General features: G+C 31.4%; 1 protein-coding gene across 3 annotated transcripts in view; it reads right to left on the reverse strand.

Moving 5' to 3' along the window:
* LOC129229967 (RNA-binding protein Pasilla-like) overlaps positions 1–19,978 on the reverse strand; it is an 83,624-nt gene extending 63,646 nt beyond the window's left edge. Inside the window, exons 1-3 of one of the 3 annotated variants that reach the window (XM_054864350.1) lie at positions 19,592–19,976; positions 15,796–15,929; positions 12,077–12,160 (exon numbers count right to left, since the gene is read on the reverse strand). Coding sequence is in view for 1 of the 3 variants with exons in the window: in XM_054864349.1 (XP_054720324.1) it covers positions 1,401–3,029 (1,629 nt within the window). In the remaining 2 variants the exon portion in view is untranslated. Of the gene's footprint in view, positions 1–939; positions 3,045–12,076; positions 12,161–15,795; positions 15,930–19,591 lie in introns of those variants that run through there. The other 2 variants (XM_054864349.1, XM_054864351.1) reach the window with 2 other exon arrangements.
* Positions 19,979–21,392: the final 1,414 nt, after the last annotated feature.

Below are 21,392 nucleotides of genomic sequence, written 5' to 3' on the forward strand. Positions count from 1 at the left end.
AGTATTAAATATCAAACTTTATGAAATAAGAGAACTTTCAACTCCAAAAATTGATGTGCTCTAAAAATGTAATTGAATTAAATATTTCTTGAAATTATAAAATGAGCATTTTTGATTTTTCTCTAATGGCACAATGGTAATGTTTCTGATGTTACCAAATGGGTGACTACATTTTATGCAGATTTCTGAATGAATTTACCCTTTTCGATATTACAGTTGACAACTTATGTTTTCAAATGATATCAGATGATGATTTTACTAAGAAACACTACTCTGCATCATATCGAATAACAAATTGTCAGTTTCCAAATGTGAGCCAAATCATGGGAAAAGCATGAAAATATTTTGTGCCTTTATGAAATGTTTTATAAGTTAAAAAGGATGCACAACTGCACAATGACCGCCAGCAGTAATTGTAAAATATAAGGATAAATAAATGATTTTCACAGAATTCTGACATGAAAGTAAAAAGTTTTAAGAATTATACTAAGAATGTTCAACAAAATTAAGAACTCATCACAGTTAACAAGATGTAATAATAAATTTGTTTTATAAAAAACAAAATGAGCTTGATTCCACAGGATATTTGATGTGACAAAAGTTGATGAAAACTTTTTATAGTCATGAACAGATATGCAATGTAGAATCACATTCTTTATGCACAATATTATTTTTTACAATTGAAAGATCAGTTAGAAACCTCTTTTAGAAAATTAGACAGAGCCATAATTAATTGTTTCATATAATAAATAAATCAGTAAACAAAGCTATATTTTTTTTCAATTAAACGTTTAGCTGCTCATCTTTTTCCTTTAAAATATTTTTTAAATCTAGGTGGTAGTAAATCGTGTAAATGAAATAAATATTACAACAGTATAGATGCATATTCATATGTTAATAAAAAAAAAGAAAGTTCTCGCTCCAAATTGAAATGTTTTTGAACATATTCACTTTTAGGCACATATTTAAACACCAAAGCAATATTATATAGAATAAAACTAAATTTGTGAAAGCACTTTGAAATGTTCCAACAAGAAAATTCCAAGTCAAAGCATCAAATAAAGTAATATGATACTGAAATTTCAGCTGATTTCATTAGATAGAGTGCTTTACAATAACAATTCTTGAAGTGTATTTCTGATGCACTGTAATTGCACATAATAGATCATCAATAATATGGAAACAATGCAAAATGTGTGTTCTTCCTTAAAATAGGAACTTACATGCAAGGATACTCAATAAGATAAATTAGAAATTTTCTTATATCTATGATGATAAGCATGTATTCTAACAATGAAGGCTTTTTGTCAAGATATTTGCAAGCTTGCAGAACAGAAACATAACTGTAGGCAAAAAGGCAATGAGAAACAAAATAACAAAGCACTAGCTAAATCATTTTTCTAACGCAAAGCTTCCATTGCATTTTGCTGAGCTCTTTTAGCCTCTTCATCAGACAATTGACGCTCAATCAGATACTGGGCAGTATTGACTGCTTCTGGGGTGCCTGTAATGGTGACAATGCGATTACGGGTTCCAGGTGCAAAAATTCCTTTCTTCGAGATTTGAATATTAGCTCCACTAAAACGATGAATTTCAACAAGATCTTTACCCCCCGGTCCTAATATTGCTCCAACAAGATTTTCACCAACTTCAATCTGGATTTTAGTAGCATCTATAATTTGCTGATCACTAATCATGGAATTCTTCTTGGAAACGACCGATCCTGCCATCAAGCATGTTTCAAGGCCAAATGAGTTGTTATTCATTGGTAAAGCAGCTGCACTTGGCGAAGCAAGATCTGGGGATGGTCGGCGAAATGATTCAAACATAGCTGCTTCGGTTTTAGCCAGAAAATGATCGCTCGAACGAGAAGCAGTGGGTGAAGTACAATCAGATCCGAGCACAGACATTCCACTACCAGGACTTCCAATAGGACCAAACATACTAGCTCCAGCTCCCACTGGTTCAGATGCATACATTCCTTGATTCGATATTGCACACTGAGATATAGTATTACCAGCTGCAGGTGAGCTATTGATTCCCATACCTAAGGTACTTATGATTGGGATACCATTTATTCCACCAATTGCCAGGATTCTGTAACTAGCTAACGTATTCAAGGCAGCGCTTATCTCTGACACAGCCTGTTCCGAGTATCCATTGCTTCTGAGCAAATTTCTAATCATTTCTATAGCCTGAATAACATTAGTAGGAGGAATGGCAGGATTACCAATTCCCATTCCAAGATATGGCACAGATTCAGTGAAAGTAGCACTAGGACGAGGACTGTGAAAACTATTGGTCACGGAAGGGCTGAGGCTATTTAAACTACTATTGACGCTGAAATTAGTATTGTTGTCACTAATGGAACCACTAGAAACACTGCGAGGATTAGCAAAAGGTGATCCTGTGGGATTGAAATTGGCTACAGGACCTGTGACATCAGCATAACTTATATTTAAACAGCTTCCACTTTGGGGATCAGCAACAATTTTTGATAGAATCATATTGCAAGCTTTTTTGTTACTATCAATTTCTCCAATAACAGTTATACAACGTTCAACTAGTGCATGCTCGGTAGATTTTTGAGATATCTGAACATAACTACCACTTTCTTCCTTTATTTGTTGAATATAACTACCACCTTTACCTATAATCATACCTGCTGTGCTGTTGGGTACAAGAATTTTAACTTGTTTCTCTCGCTCTGCAGGTTGCCTATGATCAAAATCAATTGCAATTTTTGCATTGGGATCAGGCTTCTCATGGATTTTTTCCATGATGAACTCATGAACACGTTGTATACCTTCAATACTGCCTGTAATTAGACAGACCCTTTCAGTCGTACCTGGATAAAAATCTGTTGCTTTTGACATTTTTACTTTCGCACCAGCATCTCTTTGTAACTGCTCAATGGTCTCTCCCCCCTTTCCGATGATGGCTCCTGCAGCAACAGAAGGGACCAGGATTTTGAAATGATAGGTCCCATTTCCTTGCTCTTGATCAAGGTAGTGCACTTCAGAAGCCATGGCCAAGTCACAAGTCTACACCAATTAGAAATCAAAGTAACCCTTAATCTATTTTAAACATGCTTGAAAACAAATTAAAAAGAATTTTCAAAATAAAATTATGTTAACTGCATTGCTTAAATAACACTAGTTATTTAACACAAAATGAAAAAACATCACTATTACATTACAAAACTTGAACATGGGTTGGTAACATTTACTTTTAGGGAGGGGGGGGGGGAGTTTTAGTTGCACCAAGCTTTGAAAAATTAAAAAAGGAAAGCGAATTATTTTAACAATAGAAATGAAAGAAGTAAACTCGGCAATAAGCCTAACTTCATTTCAACAGCTTTGTATAAAATGCTTAGCATTTTAAAAACTTTTTATTGAAGAGTAAATAAAATTATTGCACAAAATGTTTTCATAAATATTTTCTTTACGAAGAAAAAAATGGAGAATTCCAAAAATGCTAGAATATTAAAAATATTAGATGTAGTGCTACAAAATTCCAGACCATAACAATGCATTAAATGTCTTTTATTGGTGAAAGATCAAGTCCCCTAATTCATCTAATAGCAATCATAATGAATCAATTGTAAACTCAAAATATAAAACGGATTAAATTCAATTAAATTATGCAAAATCTGAACCAAGACTTGTACGCTATAAATTTCAATATTGATTAATAACAGAGTTCCCAGAATTGTTCAGAATTCATAATCGAAAAATAAATTTAAGCCTTTTAAGTGTTTGTGTTTCGAGCCAAAACCTTTAACCACTTGGAATCAGAAGTGTAAATAAACATTTAAATCTATGCAAATTCTATAAACAAATCCACATTTGAATAAATTTATTTCTTAAACCAAAGCTAAATAATGAAGGAAAAGTATCACAAATAAATTATTGCTCAAAAACAATTATTTTCTGTTCATCTTTTATAATCAAGAAAGATCTGAAGCAATACATTACAAAACTTGAACATGGGTTGGTAACATTTAATTTTAAGGGGGGGGGGAGTTTTAGTTGCACCAAGCTTTGAAATAGTAAAAAAGGAAAGCGACCATGAAATGTTAAATGAAAATTCCTTAACGTGCAATAAGTATGTGAGCAATGGAAGAGTTTGCTATTTACCACATATAAATAAGGCGTGAGAGCAAAATTGTTTTTAAAAAGCTCATGGAATTTATTCATGAAGAAAATTGCTTATAAGCAAAGCTGATGATTGGAGAATAAAAAAAAAAAAAGATTGGGCACAAAGTGCAATTTTTTTGAATTACTTCGGAACTTCAACACTTTTCTACAGCTACATTTGACTAAAATATTTGCTTAGCATAACAATCTAATGTTGCAAACCTGAAGTGCTAAAAGGCAGTATATATGCCAAAAAAGTTACCATATTCAGTAATAATTTGTATAACTGTCAAGAGAAAAGCATGTATTTTACTAACCTGGAGGAATGCAAAGATATTCACACCAAAAAAAGTTGGGGACATGGAATGAATTCCGGATTTTTAAACACGGAAAACAAATAAAATTATGATTTATATTGCACAAAAGCAATCTACAGCTCGACTAATCAGTCAACCAAGATTTCAATAATTTAGAAGCTAATAAGCTTAAAAAGGAAAAACAAATCATGTTTCAATCAAATAATAAAATAAAATACAGTGTTGCCAGTCATTCAATAATTCATACATCAAATTTAATCCTACAACTGATAAGAAAAAGACTTAGAAAAAGTTTCATACAGCCAAAGCATTTTAAAATCTAGAACCATTTATTGGTTGTTTTTTCAAGCATATTATTTTTAAATAGAATTACCATATAAGTAAAATGTTCATAACCATAATATTTGTAATTTATCGCGAAGAAAATGTAATTTTGCAGTATGTCTTTTCTATTAAAATAAAAAATTAAATGTAAAGTCTACGAAAATTCAAGTTATAAACTCAAAAAATATATATATAAATTTACATACCACTTTCAAAACTGAAGTTTTTTTCTGTTGTGCATAATTTAAAAAACTAACAAAATTTAATAAGATCTTTACATTTTATTATCTACTTTTATGAACATATCAGTGACGAAGGAGAACACTGTAACAATAAAATATTTGAACACAATTTTGTTTAAAAAGTTGAAACACTAAATGAATTAAATTAATGCAATTAGTATACTTAACAATATACACCAAATAACTTATACTTCAAAGCACACATCTAATTTTAAAAACTTATTTTTCTTTGAAGAATTTTTGTAATAAAGAAAAATTTATCAATTGGATACAAATATACATATACACCTCCCAAATCAATCAATTGTCAAAACTGCAATTTGATTACTTTTTTTTAACATGTGATAGTGGTGAAAGTGAAGAAAATATAATAATGATAGAGAAGAAAGATTAATAATGATTTTTAGAGCAGAAATTAACATCAATGTTTTTACCATAACATAGGTAACTACATTTGAGTCTTTTGGCAATTTTTTCGGAAAACTATTTAAAACTATTTAAAAAAAAAAGATAAATAAATAAATAAAATGAGGTAAAGCAAAAATTTTACATATAAGCCAGATAATTAAATAAGTAATAAATATCATAATAGCTGGCAAAATATCAACAGCACTGATTAAAAGTAAGATTTGTTGGGCTCTAAAAATATGTCAATACATAAATAATACAACTGAACACTTCAGGCTATTTGTTTTTATTTATCACAGATGAGAGTTCTATAAGAGTTGAAATATTTGACACTGAAAACTCTTATGTGTTTCAACCTACCATGCTTATTGAAAATGACCCAGAATTTAGTACGACTTGTAGAAAAACAATTTTATAAAAATAGTTCCAAAATTGAAAATAAAAAAATATATGCAATTCGTTTCTTTAAAAGACAAAAGAGTTTGGATGTATTAATACATTAAAATTAAATGCTAATATATATAATACACATAACGTCCTTGATAAATCATAAAGAAATACTTTTAAAAAATTACAAAATGAACTAAACTAAAATAACTGCCTAATGAAATATTAAACTTTTGAATCATGTAACATAAATTAAAGGCTGGCAACACTGCCAACCATTAAAATGCTTTACACGATGTTTGCAATTTACGCAAAGGAAACATGACCTTGAAATATGTGTGCATTTCTTCAATTTTAAATTTAAAAATTGAATTATTGATTTCATTTTTTATACGAAAGATAAAATTGCTTTTGCATAGGAATGATTTCAAAAAAAAAAAAGATTAAAATACAGCAACGTTTATCAACAAAAATTCATACTAAAATAAAGTAATACAGTCAAAACCACAAAGGGCATACCAAACAGCAAAAAGCATGAAGGAAAAATTCTGATTGCATTATTAAAGGCTGTCGAGGATTTTCAGTGAAACCTCTCTCAGTGGCCACCCCCCTCCGCTCTAATAAAATTAGGCTGCTCAGAGTTGGAGTGAGTGGCCGCTCTAACGGGTTTTGATCATTGCACTCGAACTGTACTACAAATAATACAATTCAATACTTTAAAACAATTTTTTGAGAAAATGAAGAAAAGAAAATGCTTTATTTCGTCATTCCTACTTCTTTGGAAAAATGATTCAATTTGTGTTTGCTTACAATTTTCCATCTTTATAGAAACCCTTTTTTTTTCAAGTTTGTTTTTAACTTGTAAAAATCAATCCCAAATTGAGTCATTAGCTATGGCTCCTGAATTAGCAGTGATGTCTTCAATTTTCTTCGAAGTTTGCCGAGTCGAAAACATGACTTTTTGTACTACAAATAATATCAGGAACTTCATCATTTAAATCCGAAATAGAGCCTAAAAGGCATAAAAATGGGATGACAGTGATGACATTCCTCAAAATAGTATATTTTACTTATAGGGGTTCTTTTCTTGAAAACAGTAAAAAAATACCAAGAAGTCTTTTTGACGCTAACGAGTAAAAAAGAATACAATTTAAACTCTCCAATAATTAAAAATGATTGCTACAGATGTTTGCAAAATAATTTGACCCCAGAGTGTAATAATAATTTGCTGCAGAATTAAATTAACCACCTCCCAATGAGAAGAAATAACAATTAAATGGTTCAATACAGTAAAAATGTTTTAATTTTGTAACTGCTTTATTACTTTGATTTTATGATGCAAATCACTCCTATTCAGCTTTATATGCTGAAAACTTCATACTTCTAGCTAGTTTTTATGTATTTCTTAAATACCCCTCCTTGCCATGCCTTAATATTACCCATTTCCTCTACCTATGCAGCAATCTTTTAGCATCTGCTTTCTGTTTGTGAGATTTCTGATATTTTTTTAATAGTTCACATAGCAAAAAGCATATGGAGTAAAAATTGGATAATATTTTTAATATAAATGATTTTATTTATCATACTATCAGCATGTGGTATCCTACCTTATTGCCCATGGATTATACACAACTGAATTTTCTGCTGATGTTTTCTCCCACTATTTCAAATTGGATTACAGGTTAAAAAACATGGTAAATGAATAATAAATTTACAAAAAAAAAAGAAAATTAATTTGAATTCTGAAATTTTGAATACAAATTATGTTTTTCGCAATCACGAACTGAGACAGAACCCTACTCATTGGAGTTATTGTTTCTAGAAACAGCTCCTGTCCCCCCCCCCCAAGCCTGCCTCTCCTCCTGGGTGGTTACGTGTGCATAGTTGTGTGTGTAAGTGTGTAGGCTTGTGTATGTGCGTAGACCTGTGTGTATGCACGTAGACGTGCGTGAGTGTATGAGCGTGCGTGTGTATAGGACATGGACGCCTCCGACCAGTAGAAGCGGACAGCTCAGGACCGGAGCAGCCGCGCCGCCTGCAGAGGACGGTGGGGCTGCAGAGGCTTCTGGTCCAAGCTGAAAAAGGCACGGACCTCAAAAACGGTCAAATGAGAACAATAAGCAATCGTGATTGCTCAAAAAAAATCAAGAAGGTGATTTTTAGTTTTAACTGGTATTAAAAATAAAACATATGACATTTGAGAAATTTAATAAAATACAAAACATATTTGGGAAATATGTACGAGTTGAAGTATACAAAGAACAATTGATTTGATAATACTTGAAAATATGTCAGTTTCTTCAAAAAGAAATGGAAGGAAGAGAAAGATACACTGTTAAGCCAAACAATAAAAACTGGCTTTATGTTTGAGACAAATATGTTATAGTAAGATGCAATCTTTTTTTATATCAGAGCCCTTGCATAAGTTACAGCTAATAGGATCACTTTACGGTATTTTGTCCAAATGTAGAGTATGCAACATGACACTTTTTTTACCATAACTACTTGATTTACAGTTGGATTAGCACATTGTTTTATTTTGAGTTTGTGTGTTGGTAGAACAAACTCGGAATAAAATTTTGTGCTAATCAAACAGTAAATTAAAAAATTATGACAAAAAAAAAGTTGTGTTGCAGACTCTACATTTGGACAAAATACTGTGAAATGGGCCACAAGCAACTACAAAGAGTTCATAATTTCTAACACAGGGTTCATACACTTTTGGTTAAAAAAAGTTCCCTGACTTTTCCAGGTTTTCCAGGTTGTTTTTCAGAAAATTCCAGGTTACTCGCTTCATTAAAAATTTAAGTTTAAATAGTAATATTTTCAAAATAATTAAAATTGTTTAAAGTAGCAATGCAGAAGAACTGAAACTTCTCCCCTTAGATTAAAAAAAAAAAAAAAAACTTGGATTTTTTTTTTCCTTTGTTTTCTCTGTCAAAATTTTAAGTTGTTTTTTAAACATTTTGTTCAAAACTCTTTTAATTTGTTTACTATTTGTTGAAAACAGAGTACTTTCAACTTATTTTAGCGTTTTTTTTTTTTTTTTTTTTTTTTTTTGATGTCACGCGTAATATTATAGCGTTTTGCTGTAGTCCTGCAGCAACCTTTTAGCATCCACTTATTGTTTACAATACTTTTTATTTTCTTATAAGTAGGTTACACAAAACATATTGAGCAAAATGCAAAGCTAAATTTTAATATAAATATGGTTAACTTGTTGCATCAATTGGCATACCATGTAATGCATAGTAACAAAAATCAAAATCCGCCGATCATAGGCCAATGCCAATAATCTTTTTTTTTTTTCACATATTAAAGGACGCTTACATTAAAATTTCAAATTTTCTTTTCCAGAAAGTATTAGTTAATTTTCAAAAATTCACAACTTTTTGCACATTTTAATGTTATTTTCAATGTTACTCATTGATATAAACATCCAATTCTGTTTCTGGAAGTTTAAGTCTACTTCCATTGTGCAAACGATCAAATATGGCGACAAAGTGAAAAATTTAAAATAATAAGTAGATTTTTGGATTTGTAGTATAAAAGTAGTAATAAATAATTAATAATCCTTAAAAGGATACAATAAAAGCAAAATAGTCAGTATTTAGCACATAAGAGTATAAATCAATTAAAACAAAAAAAGTCATGAAGATTAAATTTTGCATTTTTCCAGAAAATAATTACAAATTATCCGAAAAAAAGGCACAATTTGTGTTGTTTTCAATAGTTTGCATTGCAATTAACATCCAATGCCGTTTTCGGGAACTTAGGAACTTAAAAAGTCTTGTGTACTTCCATCTTGGGAATGACCAAATATGGCGGCTATGCCCAAAAATAAGAAATAACTTTTTTAATTTGTCGCATGAAGGCAATTAAAAAATAATTAATCTTCATGAAACTACAATTCATTGAAAAGTTTTTATCACATTTGCGTCCGAGGCAGTGAGGATAAGATTAAGTTTTAAGAACAAAATTTTTCATTTCTCAAGAAAATTATTTTAAATAACAATAGAAAATCAATTTGTAGACCATTTTTTGTTATTTTCATCAGTTTTCAATTAAAGAAAACATCCAATTCTGCTTTGTTTTTAGAAACTTAGGCATTTTAGGATCGTATCTACATCCATCTTGTGAATGACCAAAGATGGCGACTACATTTCACACGTAGCTGAAATGATTTTCCGATCAAAAAAAAAAAACTATTTTCCCCGATCGACTTTCCCATCTACAGGTTGTGCTTCCGAAGCAGTAAATTGTCTTCTCTCCTTTTGAGTTTGTGCATAATTGCTGTTCACCTGATTTTTTTCCCTTGGGAACTACTGAGAGCCAAAAATGGCGGCTGCTGAAGATTTTTTGGGTCGCCACTTTTTTCATTGCTTTAAAATTGTTACAATTTTTTTTAAATACATCGATAAAAATGAAGATTAGATCTCATAAAACCAAATTCCCCGAGAAAAAATTGGGAAAAGAAAAATTTTGGGGACACATTTGGAAAATTTCCTGACATTTTTGACTATGTCATTTTCCATGATAATTCCAAGTTTTCCCGGAGCGTACGAACCCTGAACCGAATAGAATGTTGTGGCAACCCATCTAAAACTTTAGGCAGTAGAAAGAAATGCGTTCCCCTCACTGACTCCATGGAAGAAAATTTTCGCTCTTTTAGCGCATTTTTCGTTGTGAAAAAAAAAAAAAACGTTCATTTCTCGATCGCAGTTTTTAAGTGCCAGCGTCAGGGCCTGATTAACGCACGGTCCGGCGGGTCCGCGGACCTGGGCACCACAAATTTAGGGGCACCAAAATGGCCTAGTCTAAATTCACTTACTTCCTTTTTTTTTAAAAAAAAAAAAAGCTTATTTTACTTTTTCTCAACTTTAAGGAAGAAAGGGCTCAAAATTTTTTAAAAATCAGCTCAAAAACTCATAGAGTTAAAAAAATTTCGCGTAAAGAAGTTGTTGTTCCTTAGCTCTGGAATTTCAAAAAAATTACTCGGATGACATAGATGAACATTTTCCAGAAGAATTAACACATTTTCAAATTTTTGTAAACGTAACCCTTCTCCTGGAGAATGTTTTAAAAGGATAAGATCACTAAACATTACACATACATTTCCGAATGTGGATTCGCCCCTGCAGCTTCTTCTTACCTTGCCTATCAGCAGCTGTTCCAGTGAACATTCCTTTTCATTTTTGAAAAGAATCAAAAATCATTTGAGAAGCTGCATTTTTGAGATAATTTACAGGTGTTTTCCTTATTGACCATTGAAAATTCTGTGACATCAAACATAGATTTCGATTATTTGATCGACACATTTGCCTCTGTTAAAACCAGAAGCCTTTTTAAAGCTTGCTGTCAAAATTAGTAAGATTTTTTTTTTTTTTTTTTGCAGTTTTTTTTAAACTCTTTTTCGCCTTAAGAGGCATTTTTAACTGTGATTAGTTTGGTGACTATCAAGTGTTTGGTATTCAAATCCCAGGTTTTAAAATGTAGTAATGTTCCTTTAAAATGTAGTTTCTCGTATGAAACATTGACTTTAAAATTGTGCGGATTTTCTCATGAAAGAGGGGCACCAAATTCTTCTCAGGACCTGGGCACCAGTTTGGTTTGATCGGGCCCTGGCCAGCGTCGGTTTAGATAAAAATTTACAATTTTTTTCGTGAAATCACAATAAAAACGAAGACTAGATCTCATGTTACTTAATTCCTTGGGGAAAAAAATGGAAAAAAAAAATTTTGGAGGACAAAATTTGAAAACTCCCTGACTTTTCCCTGACATTTTTGACAGTGTCATTTTCCCTGACAATTCCCGGTTTTCCCGGAATTCCCGGAGCGTACGAACCCTGTAACACAAAAAAAGAGGAAAAAATGCAGGATCTCTGTATTTTATATACCTTAAAGACATGAATCCTCAGAAATTCTTCTTGATCTAAAATTTTCCCAAAAAGAAAGGTATAAGAGCTTATTTTACATGATCTCCCCCCCCCCCCCACAGCAAATTAAACCATACAACTCTTGTTAAAATAGAAGACCATATATGCTTTTTTTTATTTTCATTTTGGAAAAAAGACTACTCATAATATATTAATTTCGATAACATTAAGTAAAAGCTGTCAAATGCAATATTTTAAAGAAAAACATTTAAACGCCCCTATTGCTTGAATAATTTAAGCTGATGTGCACTTATCTGGTTTCAACTGTATTAACATAGGACATTCATATGTAATGCTTTTAAACATTTAAAATAAATTACTCACCTCAAAAGAATCCAGGATTTTCACATAAAAGGGAACCAAATCTTAATATAGAACCATGGAATATCTTCTACAGCTAAAAATTATCTGAAATAAAACATTTATATAAATTTAAAAATATGTGCGCTACAATGACTAGAATTTAAACATTCTTAACTACAATTTAAAATAATAAGCTGAAACACAACTTTTAAAAAGATGTAAAAATTATAAAGTTGAACAGCACCCCCCCCCCCCCAAAAAAAAGGGAAAACTTCAAAATACAAATTTTTTGTAATATAGGCAAATCAATCTTTGTCCTTATTGTTCATTTCAACAGCCCTCTCATTGGAAAGTATTTTAGAATTAATAAATAGTACCTGGACGACCGAGCCTCGCTCGGCTTTAAAAGAATTACTTTTTCTCAACTCTTATTTTTCGAAGGTTCGAAACTTTTTCAAATATACTTGAAAATCATCACGTTAACGAAATATTAAGGTTCTCGATCCTTCCGAGAAACGAGAGATATACATGCAAACACTTCATCAGCATTATAATCATTTCAGCTATAAGAAACCTACTACTAATATTGGCCTCCTCTCCTCCACAGTCATCCACCTAGGGAAGCTTTGAGCTGGTTGCGTATAAATATTTAACGCACGGTATTGCCAAAAAAGTAGTTTCTAAGACCAAACATGGCGACAATAAATATGAAAAAAATGATTGAAAATGCGCTGCTATCTTCTTATAACACTAATATCAAACAAAGAAGATTCTGAATGCAATTAAATAAACATTTTGCTTTAAACTATTTGTTAGGGGAGGCTGGGGTAGTAAGAGACAAAAATAAAATAAAATATATACTAATATTCCAAAAAACTTGAAACAACTATCTCATATTAACTGCATTAAATGAACTCCTCTTGATTTTTTAGGCGATTATTTAACTTAAATATTTTGGTTTAAAAATGTTCAAAAATTTCAATAATCCTTATCTCTAATAACCCCATGTGGGATAATAAGAGACTAAGGCTGCCACTCTTTAAATATAGCAAGGTAAAATCCTGTGGAGTAATGAGAGACATCTGCAAGCAATTCTGAATCCGCCAATATTTTTAAATTTTTGATATTTTCATCCGTTAAAAAAAATATATTTTTTCTCAAAAATTAATGTTTACAAATGTGTTTGTGAAATTCATTTCTTATAGTGCTAGATCCTAAATAACATAATATTAGACCTTATGATAGTTCTAATTGATGAACATAACCTTAGGGATCGATCAAAAACATCAATCTAATTTAAAGTGACCAGAAAATATTTTAAAACTTCTCTGAAGTATAGTCGAAAATATGTAAAAAACGTGTCTTTAAAGTAGGTGTTATTAGACTTTTTTTTTCTAGTCCCTAAGTATAAATGAACTTATTAGGCTATTTATTATCTAATGAAGTAGTAGTGATTTATTTGTAACTTACAGACATTCTACGCATAAAATCATACATTTATAACATCTAAATATGGTCTACTCTGACGAGTATAGCTGATTTTAGATTTAAGCTATGTTAAAAAAAAACTATTCTATGAACTTGTGAAACTTGCGACTAACCATCAAACTCATCGTATTTCACCTAAAACAAATTTGTTAATATGGGGTAGTAAAAGACACCTGTCTCTTATTACCCCTACAAAAAATAAAAATGGGATAATAAGAGACTGGCCCACAACCTGTAAATGAAGGAGACTTTCAAGATATCAAAAAATAGTACTATAAAGTAGTATAACACTTCACCTACAAAATATCGCGAGCTTTTAAGGTAAGATCAATGTGAAGGTTTTTTTCATTGCATGAAAAAAAGAAAAAAAAAATGCAAAACATGTTAGAAACTTTTAAATAAGTGTATTGTAGTAAAGTATACATATGGTTCTTTATATTACATATTTTTAAAGTTGTCTACGAATTTTTTTTTGTTGTGATTTTTTGACTGCGTCTCTTTTTACCCATCTCTTATTACCCCGGCTTCCCATACATTTTGTTTCCACTATACAATTTTCCTGTCATTAATTAAAAGACTTTGGTCTTAGAGCCACTTTTACTGTGGGTAAATCGGTTTTTAACCCCAAACTTCCTTCCATACTATGTCGCGATTCACGATTTTATCCCAATCGAGATTTTCATTTGAAATGAGTACTTTTAGTGTAGTTGGTCACTTTACGGCAGAAAATGCTACATACAGCATGCTATCCATAAAAACTGATGATCCACAAGCCACTCCAACAAATTACAAACAGTCTCTAGACATATGTTTTTTTCGAAATAAAATTTAGATGCGTGATTTAAAAAACATAAAAAACTACTTGAAGTGTTAAAAAGAATATAAGTAAATAAAATAGCAATAGTTTTGCTTTAAAAAAAGAGAAAAGAAAAAAAGCCTTACATCGACTTACATAGTGCTTTTGAATTTGTTTTTAGCCAAGTGTGATTGAAAGGAGCCAAATTGGCTAATATCAGTCAAGCCTGGCAACCCTAAGCAAGTTTAAAATTTTAAAGCAAGAAGAGACAAATTTTCATTGTTATGGTTGCAAATCATCTGCCTTATGTGTCAATTCACGACTTTTTTCAAGGCTTAACTCAATTAGACTTTGGATTAAAAAACTTTTTTTTTTGTAAAAAATCGCATTTTTACATAAAAAACACTGATGTAGATGAACTTAGAATGCTAAATTACAATTAAATCCAAAATTTCATCCAAATCGTTGTTTTCGAGATACGAAATATATATATACCCACAAGAATTGCTCGTTTAAAGATATAAGATAATAAATGATTTTTTTTTATAATTTTAGTTTTACCCACCAATAATTAAAAACTAGATCAGTTAAATCAAATTCAAACATCAAATTATTAATTTCTTTATTAAATCTGTAATTTTATTAGAAGCTAATGTTTGAATATGAATTTTAAAACTATTCCGGTTATGACGTCACTACGTAGACAGTTCCAAAGATGATGCGATAACGAGGTTCGACTGTACATGGATAGTACTATGGACACTTTTGCAGCACTTCTCGGTTCTTCTTTTGACACCCAGTTTGGGAACTCTGCTATATGGAGCACAATGTGTATTTAATACATAGACAGGGGTGCCCGACTGGGGGGGGGGGACAAGATGCAGATGGCTACACTATTGGAAATTGTAAAGGGGTGCTTTAGGGATATTTTTCTCTTTATTAGAGAGAGGGGAAGGTTCACTCTTGGATGGGGGGGGGGGTGTTGTGGTAGTGGGAGATGACTTCTGGGTGGGAGGAGACTCACCCACTGCACTATTGCTCTCAGTAAGTTAAAGTTTAAAAGTAGTAAACAAGTTTAAATGCTACAAAAACACAAAAGAGGCACAAATTCAGTCTTTATGCTTGTATATACTGATTAAATTACATTTTATTCAAATTCAGGCAGTGAGAAGAAAAGAGATGCTAAGTGCACATTATATTTCATAAAACTTTGCTTACTTGGGGAGAGCTGGTCATTTAATTTGGCTGGTTATTGGAGAATGTTTATTGTAATGATCAAATTAAATTTCAAATTTTAATTTTCAATAAAAGTTTAGTAAAGTGTAACATGTGACACAGTTTAAAACTGATCTAACATCCTAAGAACACACATCTTATTGACAATACTGTTTTTTATATTTTTTATATTAGGGTATTGAATATTCTACTTGGGGAGGAATGGATTATAATTTCAAACCTAAAAAGGTGCATAAATGAAATCAGAGAGCACGTGTTTCAGTTGGTTTTCATTAGAAAAGAAGGTGCTGGTGAGCTTGCAGTCAATACAAAAGACGGAACCAGAAGACAGCTCCAGACTAATTCCAAGCTAACCTAGAAATCACAAGAAATATTGGCTTATTTTATTTTTATTTTTTTAAATAAGAAAAATAGTTTTTCGGTAAAAGGCTAAAAAAGCTGCATTTTTAAAAAAGCAGTATAAAGATGATATGGATAAGTTGGGGACAAAACCGTGCCACATACACCAGGGTGAAGAGTGCCATTAACACTTTTAGGGACGGGGGCATCTTTCGCTCTTTTTTGAGAGGTCTCCTTAGGAAGGGGGGGAGGGGAAGGGGGATGTCATCACTCCTGAGGGGAAGGGCATCCCTGAATAAGCTTGGGGCCAAATTCTGTTCATTATTCTTTTTATTTCGTTGTTTTACTAACTTCCTGCACATAGTGGGAAGATATTTTCATCATGTGAATCAAGATTCCTTTTTTATTAGCATATATGCTGCTATCTTAACAGGTGTATCAATTTCTTCTTAAGATATTCCTTTAGCTCTAAAGATCACTGTAAGATTTTCAATACAGGTGTAAAAAAAGCTCAATGCAGCTTAATAAGAAGAACAAAACTGAGCTATCAATTTCTTGGGCTTAAAAAATAATAACGGCAATATGTCTTGAATATGTCCGATGCAATTCCCTCCCCCCCCCCTCCCCAATTTGATTCCCCACACAAGTGAAGTTTACTTCTTCCTAGTCTGCAGGACTATAATTTTAAAATTTTTCAGAGAAGGGGAGCCATTATGTTTTTGATCAGCTAAAACTTAAATGTTACCATTTGTTAAAATAGGGATGATGAAAGCCGGTTTGTGTTGCAAAAACAATTATTGGTACTGCGCCAATCTAAGAATTTCTTCTCAACCCAAATATAAACAAGGGTGCCAAAGGACAAACACGTTTTTTTTTTTTTTTTTTTTTTTTTTTTTTTTTTTTTACAAGAGTCGGACTACACTCTGTTCTCCAAATGACAGACTTGCTAGTCTGTATCCGTGTACAGATTTTAAGGATGACTGTATAAAAAATTTCCCTTAAAAAGTCATTAAACTAGACATACTCTTGAGATGACCATTCTTTTTTTTTCTCTTAAAATAAAACATTAACAATTTTGTATAATGGCATTGATATTAAAAGGCCTTTTTTTTTTTTTTTTAGTTTCTGATTCTTACATAAAGGAGCGGAAATGAATTCTTAAAAACGGAAGAACTGAGGTAATATAATATTTTTTAATGCACAAAATAGCTTTTGCACATTTGGTGTTGCTTTTAAATAAGTAAAATATTCTTGGCAGCACTTCACAGAATTAACTTTTACAATAAACATTTCTTTAAGAACTGCATCTTACACTACTTTCCACAAGTTATTCATAAAGCAAAGCTATGTTTTCTCCAGGTGTATTAAGACTGAGAAAACAAATATATTCATTAATTGTGCAATAGTTTGCATAATCCAAGTTATTTGAACAAAAATGTTAAAATAATCCAACACCTCAGAGCTAGACTAATGCAAGTCCAAAAATTGCGATTTTAAATTTACTAAGTTCATTGAACATAGAACCCTATTCCACAGTGAGCCAAGTGCGTAATTCTCAGAAGAAAACCTTTGTAATTATTCACAAGTGTTAAAGAGCATGCGTGCCATCTTTTGCATGCACTAGACAAACGTTTTCCCCACTCTCCTGTAAAATAGTGGTTAAGTGACTAACATTATCCTGGCTCTGAGGAACAGAATTTAGCCTGACGGTTTTAATAGAAACATTCCCAATGCTCCATTCTGTCACTTAGGAGATATAGACATTTCAGTGTCCTAAAACTACGTGCAAGGATAATAGGACAAGCTACCTGAAATAGGAATCAACCCGTTCACTCTATATGTATTATAGAGACAACTTGAGGAATCTCAAGAGAGAACAGCTAGTAAAATATACCTGAAAATATCTAAGGAGTCCAGTGGTGCTGTACATTAACACCCAATATCACTGAAACAATATACCACAAAGCACTTGTTAACTGCAGATTAAGGGCAGAAGTCCAGAACTTTTTCAGCATTAAAAAGGGGTTCCTTGTAATCCTAAAACATGTGTTCAGTAATTTTGCAAACATCATACCTTAATTGCAAAATTACTATTGACTTAGTCATTTATTTTTCAGTACTAAGATATTTTTTAGCATCATAAGCCTCGAAAGTTAAATATCTCTCTCAATGTATAAAAATGTGAAAATTTTACAACCTAAACAACTCAAGTGAACCCCCTTTTCTTTAATGTCCTGGAGAATAATACCAGGATAACACTCCTGATACAAACCTTCATTCTCAAAGAAGGTTAGAAAAAGTCTATTTTGAAAAAACAGCAAACATGCCTCATTCAAGAACAAGAACTAATGTCAATCTCGGTGGAACATCATTAAATTTTTTACAATATTACATTTGGTAAGTTATGGCTAACCAGGGGCAGGAGCCCTCTAGTTATATAGTAAATTTTGAGTAAAGCATCTGAAAATGTTAACAAAAAGCAGTATATTTTAAGCAAAAATGTACAACAATAATTACAAATGTGCTCAGGTCTACAAGAGTCCAAAGGATAAAGACCAATGAAAAAAAATGACAATCATGAATGTAAGTGGTAATCATGAAAAAAGAAAATTGTTGACCTTTTAAAAAAATTTTATATCTACGTAAGTAATTAATGTAAGTATTCTAATTCCTGAGACCTCAAAATGCATGTTTTACTCACAAACCTGAAGCAAAGTCATGTTGCTTTTCAAATATGTGCAACAAATCACAATGATTATGTTACAGTTAGCAAACTACACAAAAGCAGATATATAAAGTTAGCATATGAACTATGTGGGTTAGTTTCCTGCATGGTTTTCCAACAGGATTTCCTGGTTGCATTTTGCATCATAGTGGTGTAAGAATGAATACAGCGTTCAACAAAATATGGAATATAATATTTCTTGCAACAGTAAGACATTAGGGCTAAACCATATTCTCACATTCAGAAAAACCTAGTTTATAAAAAAGTAAACAGGTTTACTTGTTATAAACTCGAGAATAGTGAAAAGATTTTGCAAAACTTTTTTTCTTGAATAAAAATTGAAAAAAAAAAAAAAACTAAGATATGCAATTAAAAAAACAATAAATTTATCAGAACTATAATTTTTAAAATAATCCAATATAACAAATCTGTTACCCTGTATAATAATTCTTTTTCAACATTTTAAGCACATATTAGAAAATAAAGCTGTTTCTAAAACAATAAATATAAATTAACTTAGCATGGTCGTCTTCACAGAGTAAGATTCAAGAGATAAAATCTCTACTTTCAGAAAAGAGGAAAATTCGTCAAAATTATAAAAAATATGCTCATCAATCATTAAGTTCTTAATGTATCCTTACATCACATTCACACACGATATAAATACATAATTTCTATGGCCGAATCATTAGTACTAGTCTAAACCTAATTGCGCAAAATGTACGATTAAAGGGCAAAAATAATATCACTCCAACACCGAATTCCAAGCAATTTTGGAAACAACAACATATGTTTGAACAATTTAAGTACAGAATTCTTATAAATTTCGATATTTAACACTACGATTTTAGCTAACACTATTAGTGGTGGCACAATTTAAGTTTTAAAATATTTAAAAAGCTGTAGACGAATTCTTCATACATATCAAATTACTACTAGTAAATATACTTACCATTACTTCGCAGAGCAGTCATTTAAATACTGATATGGACATACTTAATGTAAAAGGACTTAAAAATGAAATATGCTGGCAAAGAACCGCAGAATCCATGAAATAGGCACATAACTATTAAGTTGTCAAACTAGTCAAGATTCCACGACTCATCTGTGCTGATAAAAAAAAAAGGGAGTTAACGCGTAATATAATATGGATTGGATGATCCAGAAGAAAAATATTGTTTAGAATAAAGATGGAATGGGTAATCAAGAATGATCAATGACTCATACCATCCGTCAATTACTCTTTAAGTAAACTTGTATAAGAAATAAAAACTCGCAATAGCAGCAGAACATTTCCCAAGTACATGCGCGCGTGGCGGTCCTTACCAGCTTAACAGGAACCGCTAATCGGTTGCTTCATGCAAGCTCCAGAAATCTAGTTTCGGAATTTTTCCGGCTAAAACAGAATATTATTGCAGTGTCATTCGATTAAAAAATAAAAATAATAAATAACTAGGCCTTTATGCGTACTTATTCAGTGTATTAATTTTGCTGAAACATTCGCATTTTCTCCCAAAATATTCCTCTAATCTTTTACATCACATTTTTTACTCTCCATCCAATTTGAATGCAAAATGTTGATAAAACTGAAGGAAAATCTTTATTTGAGCTTTATCCATCATTAATAATCATACATGAGAAATAATATTTCGAAATTTGGGGGTAGGAAATGCTGAAACTTTTGAAACAAGATTTTATTATCACATGAGCTGATCACGTGAACATCACGGGAATATCATTTTTGGTTATTCAAGAACAATACTGCAAAAAACAAGCCGGCAATGTTGAATTTCAATAGCTTGCTCTTTTTAATATGAATTTTGATCATGAAAATCCTTTGAAATAAATGACAACGACTTTATGATATGTCCCATATGTTTATCAAATAGCAGAAATATTTTTGGGACTTATCAGTCAATCAATCACTCCATTTTGTCAAGTTATGGTTTCTCTTTTGAATTTCTTAGAAAAAGAGGATTTTAGTACTATCTTACCTATTTTGCTAAACAGGGAAGGCCAAGAACAGTATAGCTGAAGTGCGAGACACGATTAAAGATGAAGAGGCTTATTAGTAACTCTTGAAATTTTCAGGGAGAAAAATAGTTCCAAGAGAACTATAAGTTTTTTTAGCCTCTTCCCCCCCCCCTTTCTAGTTGCCTTTCTCTCCTCGCTGTTCTCCGTTAAAATAGGAAAAAAAAATGTTCACTTAGTGACATGTTACTTCAATTCTTCTTCTTTTTATTCTTTACCTAAATTAATTTCTACTTTTTAATTTCTACTACATAATGGTTATGTTTTTGGTTGTTAATTTTGCCTGCGTTTTTTCTCTTGGATAGAAAGCTTTGAAAATTAAAAAAAAAAAAAAGTAAAGTGATAAACCCATGAGGAACAGCTTTGAGGAGAAAGAACACTAATAGATGAAAATCAAGGTAATTGAAACAATGGTGTCCCCCCAGTTTCGAGGACATGAAATTTCCTTCCCCCCCTGTTTTTCAGTTTCAATCGGAGCCAGATTAATTCATGTGCATGTGGGGCACAGGGGGTATCAAATCAGTGGCAAAAGTTTTTAAAAATTAGTTATTCATTGCTTTTCACTAGAACAAACTGTAAATATTAAATCTAGAAAAACCCACTTTTATTTTTCGTTTTAAAATTTTATAATCGCTGGATACACACTGGATTGTTTTTTGTGTATAGCTCTGAATACTACTATTTTTGAGCAATCACGATTGCTTATTGTTCTCACTTGACCG

The sequence above is a fragment of the Uloborus diversus genome, chromosome 9, assembly GCF_026930045.1.
Source record: "Uloborus diversus isolate 005 chromosome 9, Udiv.v.3.1, whole genome shotgun sequence".
Lineage (NCBI taxonomy): Eukaryota > Metazoa > Arthropoda > Arachnida > Araneae > Uloboridae > Uloborus > Uloborus diversus.